This window comes from Filicampus tigris, chromosome 7 (genome assembly GCF_054856515.1).
Source record: "Filicampus tigris isolate MCC_2025a chromosome 7, RoL_Ftig_1.0, whole genome shotgun sequence".
In the NCBI taxonomy this organism is placed as follows: Eukaryota; Metazoa; Chordata; class Actinopteri; order Syngnathiformes; family Syngnathidae; genus Filicampus; species Filicampus tigris.
Window position 1 is genome coordinate 2,492,546 of NC_141223.1, and position 27,279 is coordinate 2,519,824.

At 41.3% G+C, this 27,279-nt stretch overlaps 1 protein-coding gene and 1 long non-coding RNA gene across 10 annotated transcripts in view; one reads left to right on the forward strand and one right to left on the reverse strand.

The window, feature by feature from the left end:
- The window catches only part of b3gat1a (beta-1,3-glucuronyltransferase 1 (glucuronosyltransferase P) a), a 66,031-nt gene extending 55,848 nt beyond the window's left edge, over nt 1-10,183 (forward strand). For all 7 annotated transcript variants that reach the window (XM_086035876.1, XM_086035882.1, XM_086035883.1 and 4 more), the window contains 3 exons: nt 5,205-5,501; nt 6,813-6,920; nt 7,767-10,183. In XM_086035876.1, coding sequence (XP_085892002.1) covers nt 5,205-5,501; nt 6,813-6,899 — 384 coding nt within the window. In that variant the 3' untranslated portion in view covers nt 6,900-6,920; nt 7,767-10,183. The remainder of the gene's footprint in view (nt 1-5,204; nt 5,502-6,812; nt 6,921-7,766) is intronic.
- LOC147144390 (uncharacterized) lies at nt 151-27,262 on the reverse strand. 3 transcript variants are annotated; one of them, XR_015087472.1, is made up of 5 exons: nt 27,114-27,262; nt 26,784-27,016; nt 22,623-22,722; nt 11,431-11,555; nt 151-1,463 (listed from the first exon to the last, which is right to left on the reverse strand). It is a non-coding gene; the product is annotated as an uncharacterized LOC147144390 (long non-coding RNA). The 3 variants fall into 3 exon arrangements; XR_015087473.1 differs by having other exon boundaries at nt 27,106-27,262; XR_015087471.1 differs by having other exon boundaries at nt 26,784-27,262.
- Nucleotides 27,263-27,279: the final 17 nt, after the last annotated feature.

Genomic DNA, 27,279 nt, shown 5'->3' on the forward strand with positions numbered 1-27,279 from the left:
GTTTGGGGTTGTTTTGAACAAAACTACCCATTTTTGGGGCTGTTTTCTGCCCAAAATAATCCAGAAAGTTGGGTGAAATTAACCCAAGTAGTGGATCGGTCCATTTTTGACCCAAAATGGTGTTATTTTTAAGACAACTGTTTTTACAGTGCATGTTCTTCTTCTCTTAATACCCTTGGTTGAGCTTCGTAAAAAGCGATGAAAGGAAAAGCAAAATGTTCGTCTTTTGATGCCTGCTTGACTGAGGGACAGTGAATTTAGGTAGAGCTCTTTCATATGTTTAATAGTTTTTTAAATAGAAACATAGCACTCTATGTTACTTTATAAAGGCATAGAGTAATGACATAGTTAAATCAATTAACAGTGTTTGTCACATTTTTTTGCCTCAGTTCAATATACATTGCGCTGCTCCTTTTGCCGTGTGCACTTTGGCCACCTGAGGTCAGCGTAACACATACAGATAAACAGATTAACTCCACTTAAACCGCAGTAATCTTAGTCATTCTTTGCAGAGGATAAAGAATATGCCTGAGTATTGTTATATAATCTCTACATGTATTAGAGGACTAATTGTGTTAAAAAATGTTTCTAACTTTAATGACGCCGAGGCTATTTGTTGCATTGTTTCTTTGCATTAAACTAAACAGACTTACCTAAAGCAAGGCATAGTACACAATGTGCAGCTCTCTTTGTTTCATGTTTAGTTTGACAGTAAACTACAACTTATGTGTGGCAATAAGCAGCTTGAAGCCTCTTTGAAAAACTGTTCACTCTCGGCCAGACTGCTGCTCGTTGTGAAATCAGTCAAGTTCACTGTCACCAGACAGCGAGTCATACCATTTAAAAAAAAGAATATGTATATATATATATATATATATATTCTCATCCAGACAACCACTCATATCTCAAAAACCGCTAAATTGTAGCATCCCAGGGGCGTTAGAATTTCAAGGTTATGCTGATTTTCCATGAGTACCCAGTGAAGGGTTAAAAGCCCTCAAGCATCCACTCTGCTAAGGAGTGCGGGAGATCGGCGCATTGATTAGGAAGCCGAACATCAGCAGCTCCAAAGTGTCCTTATTGACCCTATGTGTCGCCGAATGTTCATTGTTACTCTTGTGCTTTATGGGAAACCAATGGCAGAATAGAACACTGCTCAGTCGGGCTACTTTGTAGGAAACGGCGCCACATAATCAACACGAAACTCGCCAGTCATTATTTTGCTCCTAACAAGCACGAAGAAGATTGGCGACATAATAAGCACACCTGACATCAGCCGAATTACCCGAGTATACGTGAGCCACGTCCGTCGGGTATTGGTGCGGGGGCAACGGCCAGCAAAGTGTCAAGTATCGACGCGGCCTGTCGTTACCTTTCCCCCGGAAATCAGCAGAAGTGCTCGATCTCCTTCCGAAGCGCTCCATCAACTCCAACAGGCCCATTGATGTGGCGGCGTAACGGCCCTGAAAGGACAGAGACGACAGAAAGAAAGAGTGGACAATAAAAACAAAGACACAAATCCGACGGCGGTGACTTTTGCTGACACCAGAGAAAATATGACCGTCGTCTGCGGCTTGACAACTGTGCAAACGAGGCTGAAAGGAGTCCGGGTGTTGTATGCGTTTGAAAATGAGGTCATCGGTTTCTAATGCTGCAACCCAAAATAATGGGTTCATTTTTAAATCCAAAACCGACATCGACAGGTGGATAATGTTCACCAGCAAGAGAAATTGACAACAACAACAAAAAAAAAAAAAATAGAACCTCTCAATCCGTTCCAGGATGAAGAGGCACTTTTCACCGAACCTCGCAAATTATTCTTAACAATGAGGCCACTCGTTCTTTGTTATCAAAAGAAGCCAAAGGAAAAACAGAGCCACCGTCCATTCTTTGTTGCTCAAAAGTGTCCATTTACTACCACAGTTGTCCACTGGTTAGAATATCACAATCAAGGCAAAATGTATTCCACTCTATTCTATCTCAAATACTTGCTGCATAAATTGCTGCTATTGCCTGAGCGTCGCTGATCGCTCTTGAAATGCGTACTTCTCAGGTCATGCCTCCTTAATCAAGACCAAACAAAGAAACTCTTTAAATGTTAATTTTCTTTCAAAGTTAGTGGGGCGCCATAAAAGTGTTTCCATCTCAAATTACTTATTTACATCGTCATTTAGCCTATAATACATTTATATGTACTCTGCGGTAAGAACGATGCAATTATAGAGCCGCTTCTCTGTTCGCATCCCTTACGAATGAATCTCAAAACAAACCACAATAACGTTGCACAAAATTGAATACGATGCAGTTTGATTCGGTGTGATACTCTATGGTGAGCTTGCGGTATTGGAATAGATCTGCGTTTCCGAAACTAAATCTCTGGTTTATGTAAGATCATTTAAATAACTGAATGTAACTTCGACACATCAAGGTCCTGAAATCAAAAACAACTGCAGCACATTTTTCATTGTTCGCACACGATCGCTTATCGCAAGAAGTCGCAAAAGACACAGCGTTTATTTGTCATTTATACTCGTTCGTGTGTGTATGTGTATATGTATATACATATATATGTATATACGCGTACGTGTGTGTGTGTGTGTATATATGTATGTGTGTGTGTATATATATATATAATATCAAATATGCGCGCTGCTTTGTTTGGGCCTGTTTGCTTTGGATTCATGTTTTTTTTTCCCCCCCAACGCCGAGGTGAGCAAAACTCATTTTCACATTTTCATTCTGAATGGGAAGGTGACAAGTCTCATGGCAACCCCTGTACCACACTTGATTATGTACTATTGTATTTCAGTGGAACATGTAGGAAATCTGTCAGTGCAGTTCAAGGCAGGGACACATTTAACCCTTTTAAATAGGAAATGTCAACCCCCTATTTATTTTATTTTTTTTGACAATGTGCCTCCAATAGTCTCAACCCGCCATTCTGATTAATATTGCATTTGTGGAATATGAGTTAAGCATCAAAATCCACCCCTTTTTATCCATCTCAGGCGGCGGCCATTTTGTCACTTTCTGTTAACTGAAAATGACATCACAGTTGCTCAGGGCTCAGGTAACGACCAATCACGGCTCACCTGTTTGCTGAAGCCGTGTTCAGCCTAGTGGGGCTGCATAAAACAATACTAGAAAGAACATTTGGGGGTTGACGTTGACTTTAAGACCCTTCAATGAATCATAATTTTAAGCTTAAAGTGGTAATTACCAGAGCTGGGCATTCTACTCAAAACTGAGCATCCGTCAGCAGCGTGGGTACCCTTCCGTTGTCCGTCATTCGCCTTTTTTTCCGGGGAGAAAAAAAAATAGTACACGTCTATAGGCCGGTCCATTACAAATTTTAAACGGACGGCCATCGGCGAGTCCGACTAAACTGCACGTGCAGTGCAATAGCCGGTGTGTGCCGTGTACTTGTTTGCGCTCACGCAGCTTATTTGACTCAGTGGTAGTTTTGGATCCCAAATGAGTTGTTCAGAATGCATAGTTAAACACCAGTAAATGTACTTATTGCAAGCTGCTACATGATTAATATTCTGACTGGTTTGTGATAAGATGCAGATGAGTCGAGCGTTGAAAGGTGCGCAGCTGGGTATTAATGTGGAAAACACTGGGAGTGCACAGCACACTGTTCCAATCGCATTATATGATGAGGGATTCAGCCGCTAACCTTCATAGAAAATGATAGCAGCAACCACCACATGGATGCACCAATGAAAACACTCCCTCTCTCGTCTGCCTTTTAAAGCCCAGAGCTCATTAAAAGACGGAGCATCCAGCCAATTTGCATGTAGGTGTCTGGCACAGTAAGATCTGATTTCTGAAGTCCCACAAGCATGTAGTCTGCTTCATGCTGTTCAAACTCTGCCGTTGTGTGATCTGGTGAGCTTGACCACAGAGCACCCCGTCAGATCACACAGCCGTCTAACGCACAGGCTGGAATAAAATTAAAAAAAAAAAAAAAAAAAAAGCCTATTTGCATTGGGGTTTCAAAAGCACATATGGCGTGAATTATTACCACATGTAAAAATGTTTGGCCTACAGATTTTTCCTGTCTTATCGTTGCACCTTGATTTTTATGCAGAAGAGAGGCACAGGCATCATTATTTCCGTGGCAGAGAGATAATGAGAGATTAATGACTGCTTGTTCAGAAACTTCCCCCTATAAAAAAACCAAAACATTCACGACTGAAGCTGCTTTTTTGTCTACGTGGTCAGTTGTGTGAATGAAAGTGAAAGAAAAATGTGGCTGAGAACAACTGCTGATTCGTTTTTGTCCAATGAAATTGTCTTTTTGAGGGTTTTCTCATACACAGGTTTCCAAATTTTTAAAAGTCATGTTCATCCTGGTGAAAATTAACATGTCGCTGGCTTGACACCCAAAAGTAGCCTGTGTCATGTCTCCCGGGAATTTGTTTTTAAGTTCAGCACCCAAAGCTAGTTTCACTAACATCAAACTTGGTAGGCCAGTTGATCATGAGTACTTGCATAAAAGTCTTTTTGCCCAAAAAAGGGCACACAGGAAGCCTGCCATTTTATAAAATTCCATCTACCAAATTCGAACCACGCACTGTATAACAAATGGGACAGCCAATGCTAGTTTACGCACAATTTGAGTTTTCATTATTTTTCATCTGAAAAGAAAAAAAAATGCACTTAGTAAAAAAGAGGGTCCTCAGTTTTTGATGAATTTCCATTCCTACAGTGGCAAAGTAACTCAAATTTGCCTACCAGGGACCCTGACCTATGAATGAGATTGCATTGAAAATGACATTGATCTTTTCATTGGAGAAGCAAGAGTTGTGTAGCCTCTAAAAGTGGTTGGTCCCCCTCCATTTCTTTCCATCTAAAACACCCCTGCACCTGATTAACTGACAAATGACTCCAAGAATCCCCACGGCCAGTCACATCCGACGGCGTAGCCGCGACACATCGTTCACCCTTACTCTCTTGAAATATGACCTCTGCTAATTGTCTCCATTGCGAGCCAGCTGTTGAGCAATGCGGGTGATGGGCCTTCAGCTAACAATGCGTCGGCCGTACACGGCACAGTGACCGCCTTTCGCCACGAGTAGCAGCAGCATCTCTAAAAGGCATCCGTCAACGTGTGTAGTCTCACTATCATGTCGACTTTTTCACATGACTAATTCCTCCCTCCCTCCCTCCCTCCTTTCCTTCACGCTCCACCCTGCTAGATGAGATCAACTCAGAAAGTTTCCGTGTGGCCCGTGGCCTTTGCGGGCGGCCTGCGCTACGAGTCCCCCAAGGTCAACGCGGCCGGGAAAGTGTACGGCTGGAAGGCGGTGTTCGACCCGCATCGGCCCTTCGCCATCGACATGGCCGGCTTCGCTATCAACCTGAGGCTCATCCTCTTCAAGCCGCAGGCGTACTTCAAGCTTCGCGGGGTGAAGGGAGGCTACCAGGAGAGTAGTTTGCTGCGGGAACTTGTCACACTCAACGACCTGGAACCCAAAGCAGCCAATTGCACTAAGGTAATTGAATTTTTTTTGTTTTTTTTATGGTTCGTACTATACTTTTATTGGCACTGAGCATCTAGTGCTTAGAGAAGCCCCACAAGTTTGTATCTGGATTGTAAAATAGAAATGTTCAAATGCACATGAAGTGCTAAAGCAATACATTCATTCTCTCTCTATAATCTACAATATCAGTGACTCCCAACCAGTGTGCCGGGAGACGACATCGGGCGTGCCACGGGAAATTATCCAATGTCAATTATTTGGATGAAACAAAAAAAGTATATTCTATAAAGAAAAAAAAGGGTTGTTTTTTTTGGTTTGTTTATTTATTCAAATGACGCTGATCTCATTGATGCAAATGATTAGAATGTATAATGTCCATGCCCCATCCTCGCTCATGGCCCGTGGGCAGTTTGCACTCCAGAAAAGCTCTCTCTAGTCAGCCAGAGGGCTTCAGCTTGCCGGCATCCATACGCCAAGCGCACAGAGACAGAAAAAGATACTGTCAGCCAGCCTGTTCTTGACCTCGCTCACCCATCCGGAGGCGTTAACGAAAGGCAGGCAAATCGGCGAACCGCTGAGAGGACGGAACAGGAGCTGGGGGGGGCGAGTAGCGAGGTCGGGACACCGCGCTGATTACAGATGAGGACGACTGAGAGACGGTGCGGATTTAGATATGGGAAACAAAAAAATCGGGTGGAGTTCGCATTGGGCTTCCTTACAAGTGTGAGAATTAACCTCGCTTATACCTGCACAAAGTGGGAGTGGGCTTCGGGCATATCTAAAACACTTCATACATAATTCAGTTGAGTCACAGCAAGATGATGGGAAGGAGGTCACCCTGTCGACCTATAAAAAGCATCCTTGGTTCTGTTGAAAGCCGTTACATTACATTTAATTAGTACAGTATTACTATTATCTCATTCTGTACCAGACTTTTACCTACTAAAAATAAATTAAAACAAAGCATTAAAAAAATGAAGCAAACATAAACAATCTTGCCCTAAAAACGAATTAAGCTTTGTTCGAAACTTAATTTAATAATGAGTCCAAACAAAATAAAAAGTGCCTACAATGAAAAATCCCAAACTTTCTGTTTTATAACCCTGAGTGAAGTATATCCATCTGTTTGTTTGTCAGTCTATTCAAAAGGACACTTCTGTGATGGCCCCACCTCACTCCCATCTCCACTACTGTTTCCCCTTCAAGTAGCTTTTAACACAGCGGCATCATGGCGCACCAGAGTGCAGTTGAAAGATAACCGAGTGAGCGCATGTTACTCATGTTTTTTTGTTTTTTTTTCCCTGCTTTTCTTTTCATCATCAGATACTTGTTTGGCACACGAGAACAGAGAAGCCCTTCCTCGTAAACGAAGGGAAAAAAGGATTCACGGACCCAAACGTGGAGATTTAACCATTTCTCCCACATCTCATGGTGAGTAAGACCATAAAATGGGCTGGAAAACCGTTCACAGACTTACTAGTGAGGATGAGATGATAGTTGTAAGTATACTAGGACTGGGCTGACACACTTTTGTCCCAATCCAATACGGATCCCGATACTCGGGTTGCGATCCGATACGTATTGTGATACTTAAATATTATAAAAAAATATATATTAGAAAAAACCGAGGCACTGGAAATGACATCACGGATGCTCAGGGGAACGCTCAGATAACGACCAATCATAGCTCGGCTTCAGAAAACGGGTGATCCGTGATTGCTCATTATCTGAGCCCTGAAGGTCTGTGATGTCATTTTCAGTCGACAGAAGTGACAAAATGGCCGCCCCCTCAGGTGGCTAAAAACAGGTGGATTTAGCTGCTTAACTCATATTTCATTTGAATCATATTGCCTTGTTTCAACTCGTGGGCCTGCGTAGAACATGTTCTTGAAAAAAATATATTTGGGTTGACGTGCCATTTGACATTTATTCAAATGTCACAATTGAAAAGTGCATCAACTGTTCGAGTAACTGCTCCTGATATACAGGGGTGCAATGAATAAAACCACACTCACAAAGCTCAACTTTAAGCACCTCAAATGTACCAAAAGTATGTTATAGAGCGTGCAAAACATAAGGTATGGACCGTATCGATACTTCATCAACATATCGATACTTGGTATGGGCATACCAAGTGTCGCAATACATTGCGATACGATATTTTTCCCAGCCCTACTGCATGCCCAAATTTGACACCAGCTACCTGACAAACGGCAAATTTGACACTACAACCTTTTAAGCCGCTTTCTTATCATGCCTTGGCCTTTTCTGTTGCAGGCGTTTGTCTTCGGAGTCCTGAACATACAATGGTGAAGATGGCCTTTGAGGTCCAAGATATGCGACATATTCCGAGAAATGGACAAAGCCGCACTTATGTATTATATCAAAGCACAGATTGGCGAGAGGCGGCATTTATTTATGAGGTCTGCGAAAGAGACACATCGTCAAGGACGCCTCACTAGACAGTGTGGGTGTCTCGACTGATGACAACCTGCCAGAAAAGACAGCACAATCTCAACCAAGTCAGGTCCTCGAAGAAAACGTCACCGGAAGAAATGGAAAATGCGAGTAATTCATCCAAAAATGAAGGACAGTGACATTACATTGGACTATCTGTCTTTTGGATTTTACTCCAAATAAAACACTGGAAGGGAAGGAATGTTCTTTTGATAACAATGTAATGTTTGCTTTAATTTAATTGAATTTGTTTAGGTGTTGACAAAACTACTGACCCATACATTTACATCTTCTCCTGGGTTACCACAATTCATGCATTCTAGTCACAATGAACACTTGAAGATGCCGCAGTTGGAAATGTACATTTAAAAAAAAAAAAAAAAAAAAAAAATTGCACCTTTTACTTAGCACTTAAAAATACATACACTGATGGTATTTCTTTGTTATGACGTGTGTAAATAGAAATTCTTCATGGGAGCAATCAGGAAATGTTTAAAATGTATTGTAACTACTGTATTTATGTTGGTCCATTATGGAAAATAATAGCACAGTCAAGTTTTTGGTCAGAGGTGCAGTTTGTGTTGAAAAATCAATGCTGAAAAAGTCCACCCGTGTCATTTTTATTGACATCAAGCTCCCCACTTCCCGACGCACAGCCATCCATAAGCGCACACAACACCATCTCGCCAGAAGATGCAAATTAGGGACGGGCGTGCTAATTGAGAAATCCATCAATTGGTTCTGTGGAATTGTTTCATCTCATTTTGAGGCAAACCGGAGCTCGCTGTTCATTCGCTCGAAACTAGTCGGACAAGTTAAGCACTGTCTGCGTTGTGGCACAACTCCAGGCAGAATTCTTCGCTTCATTGAAACACTTGCTCGGAAAGAGAAGTTCAGCACATTCAGAGCGCTTCTGACGAAAGTAAATAAATAAATGTAGTCATTCCATCCCAAGTGGAAGGTGTGCAAGAAACAAAAGCACTGTAAATGTACGAATTTGAGTATTTTAAAGCACGGGCAAGAGTTGAGCACTTGCGAAGCGTCGTGCTGCGCAGCATTTGAGTCACTTCATTTTCACGAAGTCCACTAAAAATAAAAAAAATTCCTGTCACTCCAAAATATTTTTTATTTATCGATTAGGATTACTTTTCGTACAGAACCTTACTAAATTCTCGACTTTGGGAAAGCCTTTTGTTAAGACGCGCTGGTTAAAGCTCACTGGTTCTAAAATAGAAGGCCGATTTCATACATGGCCTCCATGATTCAATTTTCCAAAACAACATATTAGTCACTCGAGAAAGCAAAATAATTTGGCTGAGCACATCTTCCAGAGTGCTGCATTCTCCCTGAGCTCAGTTTCTGACGATCCAGATGTCGCGCGTGAAATCGACTTATCGACAACAGCAGCTTGTATTCAGCCTCTACCGTGTGTGACCGTAATATCCGCGTACATTTTCAACTTGATAAATCAGAGCTTATCTTAACGGCGCCGGGCAGAAGCAATTGGAGATGATTCAAGCACTGAGCCTCTGTACCGCTGCCAAGTTATATCAAAACGCGGGCATCGCACACAATGCGGCGCAGCAGGAGGAGAATGCGGAAACATTGTTCCAGTCGAAATGTTACTTTGGAGTACATCAAGATACTGTCTCCGAAGAGGACAAAACTCACCTTCCTGGCTGCGTTTATTGACCGCAGGATTGTGCACTGGCATCACATCCTGCCATTTCATCTGCTGTTTTTTTTTTTTTTTTTTTTTTAAGTTTCTATTTATTTGAGTATTTATTTGAAGTACGGGTGTGCAATAGAATCATAGCACTGTCTGCGCTCTATAAAAAAAAAAAAAAAACATCCATACATACTGTAATCCATCTATGGATCGTCATCTCAACAAATACGTCATCAGCAAAAGAATATCTTATTGATACTAAAAGTTTGGAATTGTCCGCAATCAGATTGCGCAGTCAATCAGCAGCTCATCGAGAACCCACTAAGCAGCGCAGCTTTTTCTATATTGAATGTCACTCGTTAGACATTGAGAGCCCTCTCAAGGGCTTGTAAGGCACAAGAGACTCCGCATAAGTCCTCCCCTGTTCCCTCATCTTCATAGTCGCCCTCATGTGAGTCACACTTTATGCATGGGACTCTTTAAGGTTGTCCGTTTGCCTCCGCGAGTTTGTCTCCGAGGAAGATGGTCGCTCCAGAACCAAGGAAAATAAACGAGAACATCAACCTGACTGACTTGACTTTTCTGTTCATTTAGTTGTGCTGTTATATTCATATTTAGCATGCAGCAGGCCCGTGCTCATGTTTCCCCTTTCTTCAAATGGGAATGCTCGGGATTCTTTTTTTTAATTACGCATGGCCGCTTGTAGGTCGCTCATGGAGCAGAATTATTTGTGTAGCACGTGGCTAATAAAAAGATTTGGTGTATGCCAGTCATGCCCATTTGGCTGTTTAAATGACAGACCTCGGGGTTCTGTCGTTTTATATTTTATATCTATTCCAAATGTGCAATAAAATAATATTTTTCAACTGATTAACATTCTTGTTAACATGAAAGTGGTCAAATATGTTTATCTTATGCAAACATTATTGTATCTTTTAGTTCACTGAAAAGGTAATTTTATTGTCATTCCTAAAGTTAGTTGAAGTTGAAAATTTATATTGGTATACAGTTAAAAGGAGTGTAAAACAGTCTTCCAGTTAAAGAGTACAATAATAGAAAATGAAGCAACTGTTGAACTTGGCCTATACTAGTGGATTGGTTTTAGAGTGTTAAATGAATTAAAGAATCAACCCCAAAATTTTCTTGACAAGAACATGTCCTATGTGCCTCCACTAGTCTAAACACGACATTCTGATTAATATTGTGTTTTGCGGAATAAGAGTTAAGCAGCAAAATCCACCGTTTTGCGGTCCATCACGGCTCACCTCTTTTTTTTTAAGCTGAGCCATGATTGGTCGTTACTTGAGCCCTCAGCAACTGTGATGTCATTTTCAGTTGACAGAAAGTGGCAAAATGGCCGCCCCCTGAGACGTACCAAAAAGGGGGGGGGGGGGGTTTACTCATTAACTCATATTCCACAAACGGAATATTAATCAGAATTAATTAGACTACAGTGGTTACATAATATAGTCAATAAAACTTGGGGGTTGAATTCCCCTTCTGTCATTAGATTTTCCTGTTTGCAGCCCTTGGAAGATAAAGTTTAGCGACTCCTGATTTAGATACTGTACCCGCTATAGCTCACACTTTCCTTGTTGTCTTTTTAGACATTGAAATTAGCAATTCAAAGCATCCCCCGCCTTGCCTGTCAGGGCCTTCTCGAGGGATCCATCACATCGGAGGGAGCGGGCGTGGACTTGAGTGCACCACACTCCACTCTCTCCTCTCAAACTTTCTGACCACATGTAAAGCCCCAGTGTCCTCAGGGGTCAAAGCGCCATATAATGGAAGGTTGCTGTTGAAGCAGAATCTTACCATCTGCTTGCTGCCGCCGGAATACTGACGCGATCTGTCGTGAAGTGAAAGCTACCAGCTCTGCCGAGGTTAGGACGAGGCTAGATGTAGTGGGCGGTCGAGCTGCCTCGCTGAGGGTTTGCGCACTGAGAAAAGTTGGAGAGGACATGGAGATGATGTAGCTTATTGCCTTTGCAACATTACAGTATCCATGTTGACCTGTGACATGCACCATTTTTTTTTTTTTTTTAAAGTGTCATGGCAAGAGGAAGCCAAGAAAGCAGATTTGGGGAAAATAATTATTTTCTGAATTTGTAAGTTTGCTCACTTTTTCAGCTTAAAAAGCGTTGTGCACTGTTTTGAATAAAATAACTATTTAATCCATAAGCAAAACATAAATCAGTAGGTGGAGAAACCCTTGTTGGCAAGTACCTGAGACGTGACCACCGATTGGCTTTCCACTTGTGATCAAAAGGCAGAGTGTTCACTAGTGCGTGTCTAAGTGTGTGTGTGTGTGTGTGTGTGTGTGTGTTACATTTGAATGTTTGACATTAGTGGTTGATTTCATTCAATGTGTGACTTGTGTGACAGTTAATGTCAAGGAATGACATTTGTGAGGTTTAACGTCATTCATCATAAGTATTAAGGAGTAAAGTGACAGTTTGCTTTAAAAATGGCAGGTCTGGAATCCGTTGAAAGCTTTGGGAAATGGCAGTAAGCTGCCTGAGAATACAGTCTGAAAAATATGTAAATAAAGACATGATCATCAGAAAAAACACACAGCGTTTGTCAAATCTGTGATTTTTTTTTTTTTTTTCCAGAGTGGCTTGTGCAAAATAACAGGAAGCCTAGCCAGTAAAATGACATCAATTTATGCGGCCGGGCATTTAACAAGCAGGGGAAGCATGAGACCGCCTCTTGTGTGCTTGATGAATGTGTATTTAGCAAAGCTGTTCACGTAGACTTTGGTTTGCAAAAAAAAGAAAAGAGTCTGACTCTTTCAGGAAAGACAACAAGACAAAACACTGCATTCTTTACATTATTTACTATTGAAAAACTACTTCCTACTGCACCTATTTTATTTGCCTGCGCTAAACTACTCACATTTATTTCCACAGTCCAATAAAGGTCAAGTGAATCGCTGTTTATGGATGACAGGCAATATATATCAAATCCTTTATCCTACTTTGGAAAAGTCTGCATTCTAATCATCCACAGTGAAGCACTGCCCTGGAGGGAACTGTTGACTACTGTGGTATGGCTGAAGGTGTCACTTTATGCAACATTATGTATCTCAGACTTCACATCTTAAAAAGGAGAATCGTTCACACTGCATTATTCCGAACACACCGCCGCTTCTTGCCCAGTGATGCAGTGATGGCCTTGAATTTAAAAGGCCCAAATAGAACAAACAGAAACACGGGACCGCGACGACATGCTAATATGATCAGAATAAAGTCACAATAACAACTGTATGATAACATAAAGTGGAAATATTCAAAGAAAAAAGTTGTAATTTTACCGAAAAAAAAAAAAAAAAATAGAATAGAATAGGCCGTCCCTGAGCTGTCACCTTGCCATGCTGGAAGGTTTTAAAAAGTGTCCCGTCATTTTGTCAATGGTCAGCAAAACAGGCAGCCATCAGTGGCACTATTGCTGAGAGAAACTTGTTTATAAAAAGATGAACTATACCTTCTAAGGCATGTTTGCCACTTCCCTTTTCTTATAGTTCACCATCGAGTCTTGTTATCTTACACAAAGGTCGACTTTGAGTAATCGATCAAGGCTGGATTTCAGGGTTATTACTGTAGCTGAACACAGTGATCTTGCCACCACATCTCCTTTTGTGTCGTTCCACACAAATATCTTATCTTTCATAAGAAGATAAGAGCACTTCGGTTGTGAGCCAGTGTCTCTAACGCAAAGACATCCAACGCACCGTGCACGCTCCCATCACGGACAGCAGGTTCTTGCATCTTATCATCTAAAACACCGAGCAGTATGTTTGTTCACCGACAAGAACAGGAAATGAAACCCAAGTGTATATTTTGATGAATAGAAATATGCACGTTATAAAGATAAGCCAATTTAACAATTCCACATCTTTCTTTTAGGGTCTGCGTCTTTTATACATGAACTGCGGGGCAATAATACCAGAGCACAGGCTGGGACTGTTAATTGTGCTCCACACGTACACACATCAGGGGTGTGATTCTTAAGGAACAGTGATGACTTTGTGCAATCTCGCAGAGACAAGTGCAAAAGTTCACAAGCAAATGTGAAAATGTGTTAGAATGTTGGCGTCTGTCTTCAGCAGCCTTCCCGTGTAGATCTTAGACTCTTTGGGCTCTATTTCATTGGCGTAGTTAAAACTGGGCATTTTGCGCCATTGTGGGTGTGAACACAGCCTATTTGATTCTCCGCCAGTTGAAGCGGTTCCTCTTATTCCCTATAAAAAAATTTAAAAAAGGGGGCAACGGGGGGGAGATTTTAGAAAGAGTTTGAGGCACGTCATTGTCGTATTTATTAATGAAATAGGATGACATCCACCAAAAATGTCCACGGAGCTCAGAATCTGTCCGCCTGCACCTTGATCCTCTGATGCCCCGTTTCATTTTCTCACATAGCCCCTTCGAAAAATGAATTGCCCTCCCTTGACTTACAGTGAAAATGCTCGGTGCATAAACGCACAGACTTGAATTGGGGCGGGTGTGCACACTTGTGCAACTCCATTTCAGATGCTTGTTTTTACTTCCACTCTTGAAAATATTTATTTTTCCAATGGAGTTGTACAGGTTATAGGTCAATTGAATGGTGGAAAATGGTTTGTTTTGGTCTCTCGCAGCTTTCTGTGAGCCCTTGAAGCTCACGTCTCCCCATCTTTTGTCCGCCTCTCCTCCTGCCCCCCGCTGTGTTACCTTGTGGAATGAGCTTTGCGAGGTCGTCTGTTCTCGTGATGCATTTTGTCTTTCTTGTATCGGCTTTACAAAAGGCCTTTCCAGAAAGCCATATTTTTCATCAAACAAAAATTAGCTTTCCTGACGGGGGCTCTGAAGTCTTTCTTTATTCTTTCATTATTGAGCGCTATTTTTTTCACACTCCACTCCGGAGACGCATTGTGCATCCCCGCAAGACAATAAACTGTTATGACACGATTAACCACCTACCTCCGAACACACAGACGCAATTTGAGCCCTCGACTTCCCACTCGCTCGCTCTGCAGCCGCCAAACGTAGAGGGTCAGGAAAAAAGCAATTGTGTGCAAATTATTCGGGCGGGAGTGTGAATAATTAAAGACGCCGAGCGGTCTCTTCAGACGTGCCGCTTCTCCTCTCAACACAATGAACGCAAACCAACTGTGTTTTCGATGTGTTATTCTGTTTTGGGTTTTGTTTTTTTTTTTGGTATGTATTCTTACTTTACTTTCAAAACAACCAAAAACTTTACAGTCGTAAAGCAGCACAATTTATCACTGCTGTTCTCCAGGCAGGCCACTGGGGAAGTTGAAAAAGGGCAATTGTGCTCAGGGCTACTTCGGTAGCTGTCATTCACTGAGAAAATCAGCATCTTGTTCTTTTTTTTTGTGAAAAGGGTTGATAGCAATGCTACAAACACCACTTTTGCTGGCAAAGTTTGAAATACTATTTTTTATGAATTTCAAGGCAATTGTCAAGATCGAAAGATCAAATTCAATTAAGGTTAAGGGCTCTATTTTCATGACGGCTGACCTGCTTTCTGAAGCTGAGCTGTGGTTGGTCGTTACCTGAGCCCTGAGCAGTTGTAATGTCATTTTCAGTCGACAGAAGTGGCAAAATGGCCGCCCCCTGAGATGGCTAAAAAGGGGTGGTTTAAGTCATATTCCACAAACGCAATATTCATCAGAACGCCGTGTTTCAGTGGGCCTGCTGGGAACATATTCTTGAAAATATATGTTTGGGTTGATTTCCCCTTTAAAGGCTTCAAGCAGCGAATAAAAATAAAAGAAAAATATGAGACATGTCACCACAAAGTGTGAGAGAGAAGAGAAAGCGAAGTAAAGTCAAAATGCATTTCATTCACTCAGCCTAGTGATTGCCAACCAATTTAACATATTAAAAAAAAGAGCTGTTGTTCAGAAACACTGGCTATGCGTAATTGTTCTATGAAGCAAATGCAGTTTTACATTATTTTTGTAGAATCTCATCAAATTATTGCTGTCAGGGTTTTTTTTTTTTTTTTTTAATAAATGGAAAATATTTAAAAATTACTCCCTTAAGTGATTTATAAATATTTTCTTAACAAAGACTCTATTACTAATCGTAATGCCTTCAATGAATTCATTTCTACGACTCAAAAAGTTTGATACACGCTGTGGACATATCTGTCAATTAAATACGATCACATCCACCACACATGGGTCTGGAGCTCACAATCTTGCGGTACAGGTGTGGAAAATCTTTGAAAAGAATATGGACAGCACATACAGAACAAATGTTCTTCGGGTTTACTTTTTCAGCAGATGTTTTTTGCATCTGTTGTAATTCTATAATAATGATTCTTGTTTTCCTTTTCCGGCACTCCAGTCAGTCAAATGCAAACTGTCCCCCAGAGGCACAGTGTTGCGTGATCACAACACTCTGCTGCGTTTTGTGTAGGAGGATGCAATGAACGATCATGTCTTCATTAATGTCATTAATTCATTCATTCATTCGTTCATTCTTTGATGAACAGAATCACACATTTTCTGATGCAGTCGTACACGGGGAAGAAGTCATGTGATCTGTTCGAACTTAACACAACCAACATATGAGTGTGTTTTGCTCTTCTGTAATGCTGGTTGACTTCCTTTATGTACCTTTGACTTGCATTGTTTGAAGTTAGATTTCAATATTCCTGATTGTGTAAAAACGAAATTAAAAAAAAGATAAGTTTATATGTGTGGTGTGAAAAAAGGAAAAAAAGAAAAAAGAAAGACATTGCTTTGTAAGATCCTGAATTGTCACACAAATATGAAAATAATAGATTAATCCATTTTATGAACAGCAAAATATGACTCTTGACTTGAATGAAATTATGCATTTCCAAAGTTGCTGAGGGGATTACTGCTTGTCCCTGGGAGGAGAGTCTTTACACATAAAAACAACTGACTTTGCTGTGCACATTAATTTCTTATTCTGTTCATTATGTCAATTTATTGTCGTTTCAGTGAGCAACCAGGACAGAAACGTGGGTCTTCCGTCACAGTACCTTTTCAGTTTCAGGCGCTATGACTATCATCACACTTTTTCTCTGCTATCACTGTTATGCTTGCGTTATGGCATCATAAAAGAGACACATTTGTGGAGTTAAGCCATCACAATTCCAACAACCTGCAGTCTTGCAATATCACAAAAGATGCCGGCTCAACCTTTGATTTTTTTTGAGTGACCTCTGAGCCCTATTTTCTCTGAAATTGGCCCATTGCAACTCATAGAACCTTTTGGGGTGTTCAAATTGCTAGTTTTCATAGTCATCCTTTAACCAACAGCTGTGAGGCAAAACAAAAAATCAGCAAGGGCAATGTGTGAAATGTTCTTTTGACCATGTCGCCCATCCACTGCGAACTCCACCGGGGTCAGCCATTTCTACCCTCAGCATCCTGTCAGTACTCTCGCTTACAAGAATAAACAGGGACCGTCAATGCCTTTCTAATGCTTTTTAAGGTGTGGAAGCACACAGAGACACCAGCAGTCTCCTTGGGGAAAATTGTGACAGCACTTGTGTATCACCGAGTGGAAACAGCTGCTTCTCTTCAAGAAAGCCTGTAGGATAATGACAGACAATTCTCTCCTAAAAGATTTGCCAGCTTGTCTCTTTAATGGTGTGCATTGCACGTCAAAGAGCAGAGTGTTTATAGAAATACTTTCCTAGCACTAAGAAAGATCCATTTCATACAATTTTTTAATGTCCACATATGAGGCGTGACAGGAAAAAAAACACTGCCGCAGACCATCTTGCCTCATGACTGACAGCAAGTATTGTTCTCCTCTCTTATTTTGAGCATGCCTTTTGGCTGTAGCAGTAGCTAAAAAGCTAACCTTTTCACACTTGTTGGCAGATTTACAAAAATATATGTATAATCCTGATCGGAATAAAAGTGTACACACCCCATTGGGAATATTCCGACCGAATCAAACCCAGAGGCGGGGGGGTTATGTCTATTGATAATCCGAATGGCACGCATGAGAACAATTATTTTGAAATTTCATAACAAACCGTCTTTACCGCACATTTGTGACGTCAGTAGATTGTGTTTCTGTTATGCCGGGAAGCTGGTAGAAGCAGAGTGAGCGAAAGACATGGGCAGGCGCAAGACTGAACTGGTCGTTAAGAAGTGTTAACGCGACGTAACAGCGCAACCGGGAAAAATGTGCAAAATCACGCCAATGTTTAAAGTACAAATGGACAGAGCGATGTTTTGTTGACACGGAAGTCGCTAAAAGCTTCTTCTTCGACTACGATTTCTGGTATATTGGGTCAATCTGCGCATGTCAAAACAATTTGTTCAAATCGAAAGTGTGATGCATGAACACGCGAGTCCTAATCAGATCAATATTTTCAGTGTCCATGAAAACAGTGCATCCGATCATAATCGTAATCCGAACTCTGATCAGATTAAAGAAATTGTATCCATGTAAACGTAGCCAAAATGGTGCAATGAATTTACTGTATTTGATTTCATCCAGCTCCAGCTCGACTCAAGCTTTGTAAACTGCACATTCGAACACAGTTACACACAGGGCATTTTACTAAAAATTGAGCGTCCGTTCTTCGTCATCCGTCTGCAGCATAGGTACCCTTCCGTCGTTCGTCATTCGTCTTTTTTTCCAGGGAGAAGAAAAATAGTACCCCGTCTATAAACCGGTCTAATTCCAAACGGCCGTCCGTCGGCGAGTCCGACTAACCTTTCACGAACACCTCCTGTCAAATTTCAACACCTCAAAAATGTCACCTGACTCTGCACCAAGAGTTGTCAAAACTACACGGCAGGGCACACAATCCCTCACACCACGTGCACGGCTCCGTAGCCAAACTGTGACAATAAATCAAGCTGAAATGATGAAAGAATTAGGCCGTATGTTTGCTGTTGCCGGGTAGGACTCGCCGATCCAGGCCACTGCTCATTGTTCGACAGACTACAAAGTGCGAGGATGAATCATGCAAACGCATGGCTGCCGTTCAAAGCGTCTTCAATCACTGCAACGCTGCGCGAATGATGACTTTGTTGTGCTTGAATCAGACCCAGATTGCCCAAAGCTACGTTTGAGCGGCTGGCCAGAAAACACTTGAGACTTCTGCCCGCAACCACACAGCCGAGTGGTTTACAAACACGCAAGAGATCGCGCTGCGTGGACCGCCCTGCAATTTTACCAATCGACAGTCATGGATGTTTCTCGCGCCTGATCTGAAGTCGCTCAAACACACACACACAATGGTATGCATATCAAATCCGCGCTTGTAATTTTATGCAAAGTTATCCCGCAGAGAACAGGTTGTACAAGAAGAATTCAACTTGAAGTGGTGAGATGAAAGGAGAAGCAAGTGAGGCGAGACACAAGATGAGAAGGCGTCTCTCTCCGCCACAACACTCCAACACTCATGGTGCGGCAGTGGCGGAATGCATTCCTCACAAGGTGCTCCTTGCTGTTGTAATCCCCGAACTCGGATAATGGAGCATGGTAATCTGCAAGATAAAGCGCTATCAGAACAGCGGGCCGCGGAGAAAGTGGGCTGATGCCCCTCCGCGTGCCACAAACTCGCCCCTATCAAACATCAACCCACGGCAAAGGCGACCAAAGGATCCTTTTGTGTTATTTTTGTGTTATCTTGATGGAAAATTGAGCATTTTTTTTTTTTATTTGTGGCAAATAAATAAAAAATAAATGCTAAAGGTATTCAGTAAAATCAAACGTGAAGATTGCTGAAGATTAAGGTTTGTCCCGACTGCGGAGAAATATCTGCAATTTTCCACAACAGAATAAAAAAGCAGGAAATGCATTCACCTGCCACAATATCAGGATGACCTGCACGCTGTGGAAATATGTCTCTGTCTGTCTCACTGTCATAAAAGCAAGAAAACACCAACAGCTGTCTGTCATTCATATTCCAGCAGGAAGACTGCGGTGAAAAAGATCTTCTAACTAACATCGCGTATGGTATGATAAACATGACTCCAAACATCTGACTGTTGACACTTCATTGGAATAGACAATACAAAAATAACCCTGGGTAATGAACCACGTGCAAGTTTAACGATAAATACATGATGATCCGATCACGTGTAACGTTTTACTCTGGTAAATTTCCACCACGCTGCACGACTAATGAGGGTCAATACGACAAGTCATAAATTTGTGATTTTAATAAATGAACCTGAAATGCATGATTGTAAACATTTACCTTTCAATCACACAAACATTGTATCGTTATAAGAAATAAGTGTTCAGGGGTGTGTTAGCGCCACATGTCTGAAGCTGCTCTACCAAATGGATTAGGGGATGAATTACAACAAAATGGATGCTAGCATCTGGCATCTTTCTTGCGTACACATTCCTATTCCTATCTTTGAGCAATGAAAATATATCCGCTTAAAGCGGAAGACAACCGAGACATATATTATTTTTTACGAATATGTTCTATGCAGGCCCACTAGTTGAAACACAGCGTTCTGAATAATAGTGTGTTTCTGGAATAAGATTAAGCAACAAAATCCTCCTGTTTTTATCCATCTCCGGGGACGGCCATTTTCTCATTTCTGTCGACCGAAAATGACATCACACCCTCGGGGCTCCGATAACGGCCAATCATAGCTCAGCTTCAGAAAACAGGTCAGCCTATTAGGTTCACTGGCGTCTCTAAATTGTCCTGAGGTATGAATATACATGGGAATGCTTGTGTGTCTATACTGTATGTGGCATGCAATTAGTTGGCATCCCCTGCCTCAAACGCAAAGTCGGCTGGGATAGGCTCCAGCTCATCCGTGACCCTAATTAGGGTTAGCAGTACAAAACGAATGGCTAGCCGCAGACATCACATAACTTGTTCATGTCAAAAGATGCAAATCAACGCAGACGGTGAAAGTAAACGTTTGGAATAAATTTACTCGGCGTGACAAAAGCCAATTGTGATATTTGCGTAAACATAGCCATAGTTTCGATGATGAGATTGCCCTCGATTCCATTCCAAATGAAACATGGATGGACCACAGCCACACACCATTTTATGGCCTATTATAATTTACTAGGCCCGATGGGGCAATACCGCCATAAAATGCACCTACATCCCTGCATAAATTAGCTACCTAGATTCTTTAGTGCGAAGCAATTAAGAATTCAATTTAGACTTTAGTGGCCAAATTGGACTGACTTTAATGGTTTGAATCAAGGGCATGAGCCTGGGTGAATAATAAGCGTGCAGGGTGCTGAGTGACAAGAGCTGGGCTCAGCTGCTTCGACAACGGCGCCACTGGCCGTGACCGACTGCTGGATATGTTTGTGACTGCGGAGCAGTCAAGCGTCAAGGACGCGAATCGCCATCGTGGCGTGCAGAGCTGGACGCGTGCTTGCTGCGCAATCTGATTTGGCTTGCATCCAAACGCAAGAATGCCGCATCGGTCATTGTGATTGGCGATGGGGACAAATTAGAGGCTGTATCGATTAGACTGTAAAGTGAAAATGAATGAACAGTGCTGAATTAAGTTTAAGTGGATTATGGTTGATAAAGCTGTCAGAAATGTTCATCCGTTGGATGTTGAAGCGGGTCAACACCTGTGAAGTACATGATAGATATTTCAAGGGGGATTTAAAAGGTGTTATGTGTATTTTTTGGCCATGTGTTATCACCAAATTAACACCTATGAATCATTCTGGTGAATATTTCCGGGAAAATAAACAGCATGCAGGCTTACCTTGGAGACCATTATAACGCAGACTACCGACAGGTTCCTCACTAATACTGACAAATGCCTTCAAGTCACTGACATTTGAAGAAGTGCCTTTTTGGTCAGAAAACACTTCACGGGGGACCCTTTGCTTTGAGCGGATAAAATTCAATAATAGTCAATATTTCATCATTGAGAATTCGGTTGATTGTTTACAAATGGAACAGTGCCTGTGCTGGACAGGTAGTGGCACACCTGTCCAGCACAGGCATTGTTCAGTCAGTGGCTCACTATGTGTGGTACTGCTTCTTGGGTTGATTAAAGCCTCTAAATTGTTGTTTGTCTTTGTGTGCCCTGCGATTAGCTGGCAACCAGCCAAAAGGCAGCGGGTGCAAGCTCCAGCTCAGCCACGACCCACATGAGGATAATCGGAATAGAAAATGGATGAAAACAAATGGGTTTCTGGCATGCCACTCCACCCATTAAGTGTGAAATTAAACAGCCAAGTAAATCTTTTGTTATCCAACTAGTTCTGTAAATGTGTGTCTGAATAACAATTTATCCGCATACCCGCCTAATTTGCATGATAACCACACCCACACCGTGCCAGGGACTTCCAAAGCCACTTTAAAGCGAAGGCCAGACTACTGTGCTTGAAACAATACATCAAAGCCAAATGGTAAGCAGAGCTGCGCTGGGTTTTCTTGGATGCACTGATTAGCATTAGCAAGTGGCACTTAGTTGATTGCTCGGTGAAGTTGTCAATTAGACGGAGTCTTAATTGTGTTGGGCGTGCTGCACCACACCAAGTACATTGGTCTCCACGCTAAAATTGTCATTTGGGCGCTTAGTGCTGCCTTTACGAAGGAAAATAGCTGTCAGGCCGTCTTGTACGCACTTGGATATACTTCCCGATCAGCAGTTGCTTTGTTAGGCTGACAACAGCCACTCCTTGAATTTTGCAAGTGTACCTAATATTGTGGAATGAGACCTATAAAATAAAAAATGCAGACCTAAGTTTTTCGAAAGACTTTCTGTACAAACTAACTCTATAGAACTGTATTTCTTCTTTTGTACACGTTCTCCTATCTTGCACAAAACTTTTTATTCCTAGATTTTAAAAGGGGGGGAGGAAAAAGGCAAAGTGCATCTTAAGAACTTCAGCCTGAGGCACTATAGGATTCTCAAGGGGGCCAAGTTTTACTTTTAGAGGTTTTGTATTTTTTCACAGTACAAAAGTCTATAATCAGCATGAATTATCATCCTTTACAAGAAAATGTATTCATACTTGATATCAGCAGAGATCAACTCTTACCGTCTCCTCAATGCTGTGCTCATTGTTGCAGATCTTGCATCCCAGCTCTAACTACCGGTCTATGTTGTTTGGCGGGCACCGCAGGTAACAAAGGCGCTGGCTCACCTGCAGCACACACGTGATAAAAACAAGACTGATTAGTGTCTCATATTATCAAATAACACACTGGCATGGATGCTGGATACACATTTATAAAGCAGTGGAAGTTACTGTACGGTATATAATATGTGGGGTTCATACCAGAAATGACATATTGGAAATGATGGAGCGGAAATGACACATTTTATGGAGCAATGGGTGCAGAAGCACTCCTTTTCTACTTCTTTTTTTTTTTTTTTTTTTTTTTTTTTACAATTCTGTAGTAGAAAATAACTGTACAACAGGGCAACAGACTGGCCCTAAAATTTGAGACAGAGCCAGTAACCCAGTGGGCTTCTCTTTTTTTTTTTTGGTGAGGACAGGGTCTTTATGAAAACAGTGGAAGCTAATCTTGCTATTTATTTAGCAACTCGATCAAAATCAAAAGGTGTAAAGTGCAAAAAGGACCACACCAATGCTCACTTGAGCCACCCACCCAAAAAAATTGAGTTTTTCTGTCCATTCATACTGAATGGAGCAGGAAGCTAACTAATTTGCGGATCACGTAGGCTACTGTATATTGCGCTCTTTCTACACCATACAGTGTCTTAAATACTTTACAAAGCCTCGCATTCACTTTTTTGAAAACTATGTATTGAACCGTAGAGTATGCTAGCGTGTTTTGGCTAATGCTTCTAACGCCAGAAAAGTTTTTCTTTTTACTTACTTACTGACTTACTTACTTACTTACTTACTGACTTACTTACTTACTTACTTACTTACTTTAACCAGGATCCCTGGCCATGCCATGGCCAAAGGTAGAACCTTGGGTGGTTTTCGGTGCCATTAATACTCGCTGCCTGGGATAATCTGCCTCCTTTAAAGCTACACAATTAGCTAGCTAGCTCTCATCATGGAGGCCTCAACTCAACTATTAACCTAAGAAAAAAATCAATAGGAAGAAGAACAAACTTAATTTCTCAAGTCAATTAATTACATTACTTGTCAGCATAGGACTACAAAATTAACAATGTTTAACTGTTAGTTAAAAATATTGCCTGTACTGTTAATAAAAGTTTTATGATTGCGTTTGAGCCTGGAACAGATTCATTCAATTTGTATTATTTCCTATGGGAAAAGTATGTTCCATCGTAATTCTTTTGCTTTACCTTGGTGTGTCAGCCTATAGTCAAGAGATTATTGCTTGGAGAGACAACTCACACCCACGCATTGCTCTTTACTTGTCTTTGAGGGGCTATAAACATCTCCACTAAGCACCTGGAACTTCCAACTCCAGCAAAAAATGTATAATCTTCTCCGGCACACAGGGATCAGACTGAAAGTGTTGACTGTGCACAGAATATGCAAATCTTCTAACGTTAACTTACATGATGTGTGGCAAAAAAAAAAAAAAAAATGATAATGTGGGGCACTAAAACATTCATGTAAATTCCCACCCGAGGGACGCTTTGCTCGAACGTTTTGCTAATCATTCTTCAGAGATGCAGTAGAGATCAAGCTCACTATCAGTATAAAACAATGGGTGGAAAGAGGAAACGTAACATGAAATTATGTATTGTTTGTGCCAGCTTCAAAGGCCTAACAGGGACAGTCGTCCTTTGGACCAGTCGACGGCTGACACTGGGTCACTCTTGTCACAGTATGAAAAGACAATTCTTCCCTCGCCAACATGCTGTTTGCCTGACTTTGTGCGTGCACACTGCATTGTTTTTCAGAAAATGCCTCCTTTTGAGACTCAGCCCTCCCTCCTTGTCTGAGGTCAGCTACAGCATCTCTGTGATGCCCCTCAACATTAATGCCTGAAAGGATAACATCAGGCATTGTGACTCAAAATGCCCTTGCTGCCTCCTCTGACCCCCTTTCGCCTCAGCCACACTTCCTGTCAGCTCTGCATCAGATAAACAAATACAGCAGAACCCATCCATCCGTCCATTTTCTGTACAGCTTGTCCTCATTAGGCTCGCGGGTGGCTACAAACTGTCCCTGCTGATTTTGGATGAGAGGCAGGGGCAAATCGCAGGGCACAGACAAAAACAGTCGTGTTTACGACTATTGGTAATGTACCGTAGAGTCGTCAATGAAGCTAAAATGTGCACTTTTGAAATATGGGAGGAAGCAGAACCTCCAAAGTCAATTGCCCTGAAAGTCCAATTTGGAGATCAAGTAACATTTATTTGGAAAAAATAAAACCTATAAGTCAACCATTCGTCATTTTTTTTCTGAAGCCACCATGGTAATAAAAAGGAAACATTTGACTGTTTTTTTGTTTGTTTGTTTTTTACGTTTGTTTTGTTTTGCTCTAGTTAGCTTTTCTTTATAAGTGTATGACAGTTAAGACTCAAGAATACTACAATTTTGCTTAAGACATTGCCTGTAAGCAATCATAGTTTATTATGGTGACAGTTTAGAACCAAAAAATGTAATTATATCTTTGCCCGTGGGCAAAACAATAGCTATATTTCAACAACTATAACATCACATCACATAAATGGTTATGTTCAACTTTGAAGGTTCCACAGAATTTTGTGGGTTTTGCTTTTCAACCCTTCACTAAAAGGCATGTATCCGACTTCTTCAAATTAATTTCATTCAGCACTTGAACTGCGGTAATTGGGTGACCCTTGGAGTAGCGGGGGCCGTACAAGGCATTGAATAGAGGACACATATTAAGGCTTGGCATTTGTTTTTGGCTGTCGCTATAGCTTCAATGCAGCTGCCTTTTCAAAAACACTTTGAAATGGAAATCAGAGTTTGTTCAATGGCGCATGGCGCTGATGGAGCGAAAATGTCTGCTGGGTGGATGCAAATTGACTGATTTAAGTGTGCACGGTGCATTTGATTGCTCGCCAGGGTCATGCAGTGTATGCGGTTTGTGTAAAAGAGTCGTATTTGACAAGGGCTGCGATTGGCTACCATATACCAGGGATGTCCAGCTACATAAAAACATGGAAGGATGCAAAGGCCACTTTGACATTAAAACCATCAAGTACTTTTTTATGATATAATATATATATATATATATATATATATACACAACCTAAAATCTTAGCACCACAAGCATGAATATCACAAAATAAAGGTTTCATGCCTTGTTGCACGTCCTATGTCCTATCTGTTTTGATGACGACCAAATAAACATGACCTGGAACACGTTTCCCCTCAAGGTAAGCTCCTCCAAAAATACCTACCTCTAACATTTACCCCATTATCGGTGTGAATCTATTTTGGTTATAATATCTAATGAATGTGTCCTTTCAGAGGGATACGGCTGTCAGATGCAATTATCGTTATCGTAATACCTCATGAAAACGAATCATCAGCGATCTTCATGTGTGTATCAGTGAAGTTTGATTTGTGTGATGTGTAATGCCCTGCATGCATGTCTTATAAATCCCTGTTGTCTTTTGATGAATGTGTAAAAATGTGTTGTTTGGTGATGCTTTGTAACACCTACCTTGAAGCTGTCACTTACTCTGAACTGAATATGCGTGATTTAAAAAATAATAGTCTGCACTCAATGAATATTGATAATACATTTGGCTTCTTGTGATTATTGACAACAATGATGGTCATTCAGTTAGGCCATGAGTCATATAGCTACAGAAGAGAGCATTTGAAACAAACAAACAAACAAACAAACAAACAAACAAACAAACAAACAAGCAAACAAACAAACAAATACTCGTATTGCACGCTCAATAATGAGTCTCAGACAACTTGTAAATGGAATACTAAAATGACCCCGATAGCAAAAGTGCTCCCCATCCCTGCCACACAACCACTCATCTAAATTGAATTGCAGTACAACACTTCCACCTGCAGGCTATTATCGACTCTACAATAAAAATACTGTACTGTACTATAGTCACTGTACAACATGATAATGGTTACTCCTTTTTGCAATCAAGAACGTAATAAATGCATTACACTATTCTTTATCCAAGAGAGATATGCCATTGCCTTAGTTTTTAGGTACACACACAGCCAAACATTTGACGAATTAATTTGCCAGCCAAATATTTGACGAATTAATTTGCCAGACAATTATGTCTGCCATAATACATTACCTGTCAAGTCTACCTGTCCTAGCTGGAGGCATCAGCCAATCATATTGCAGCGGGGCGGATGCAGCAGCCAATCGTGGTCAGCCGGGCTAGTGGGATTCACACTCTGTACATGTGTCTCACGCATGGATTTATAAATGAGTGGAACAATTAGCCCTTCGAGTCTGAAGTCGGAGGGGGGGTCATCGTACGTTGCTGTGGTTACTGACAATGTGTTATTTTTTTCTCTCTCTATTTGAAAACAAAACACAATTAGCAGTTGCGTGTTTTACGCCAGGATCTCTGTATGTGATGCAGACGAAATTTTGTATAGCACTTACAGATATACCTTATAAGAGAAACTGTGACATTTTCGCCGTGGAGGCAGAAAATAACTTCAAAATACCGCGGAGAAATCAATGTATTCAAGTTAGGAGTCCTTAACGAGGAGCAACGTAAAATGGCCGCCGGTGGCTTCACTTTTCGCGTCAGATCACCGATCCCAATAGCCGGAA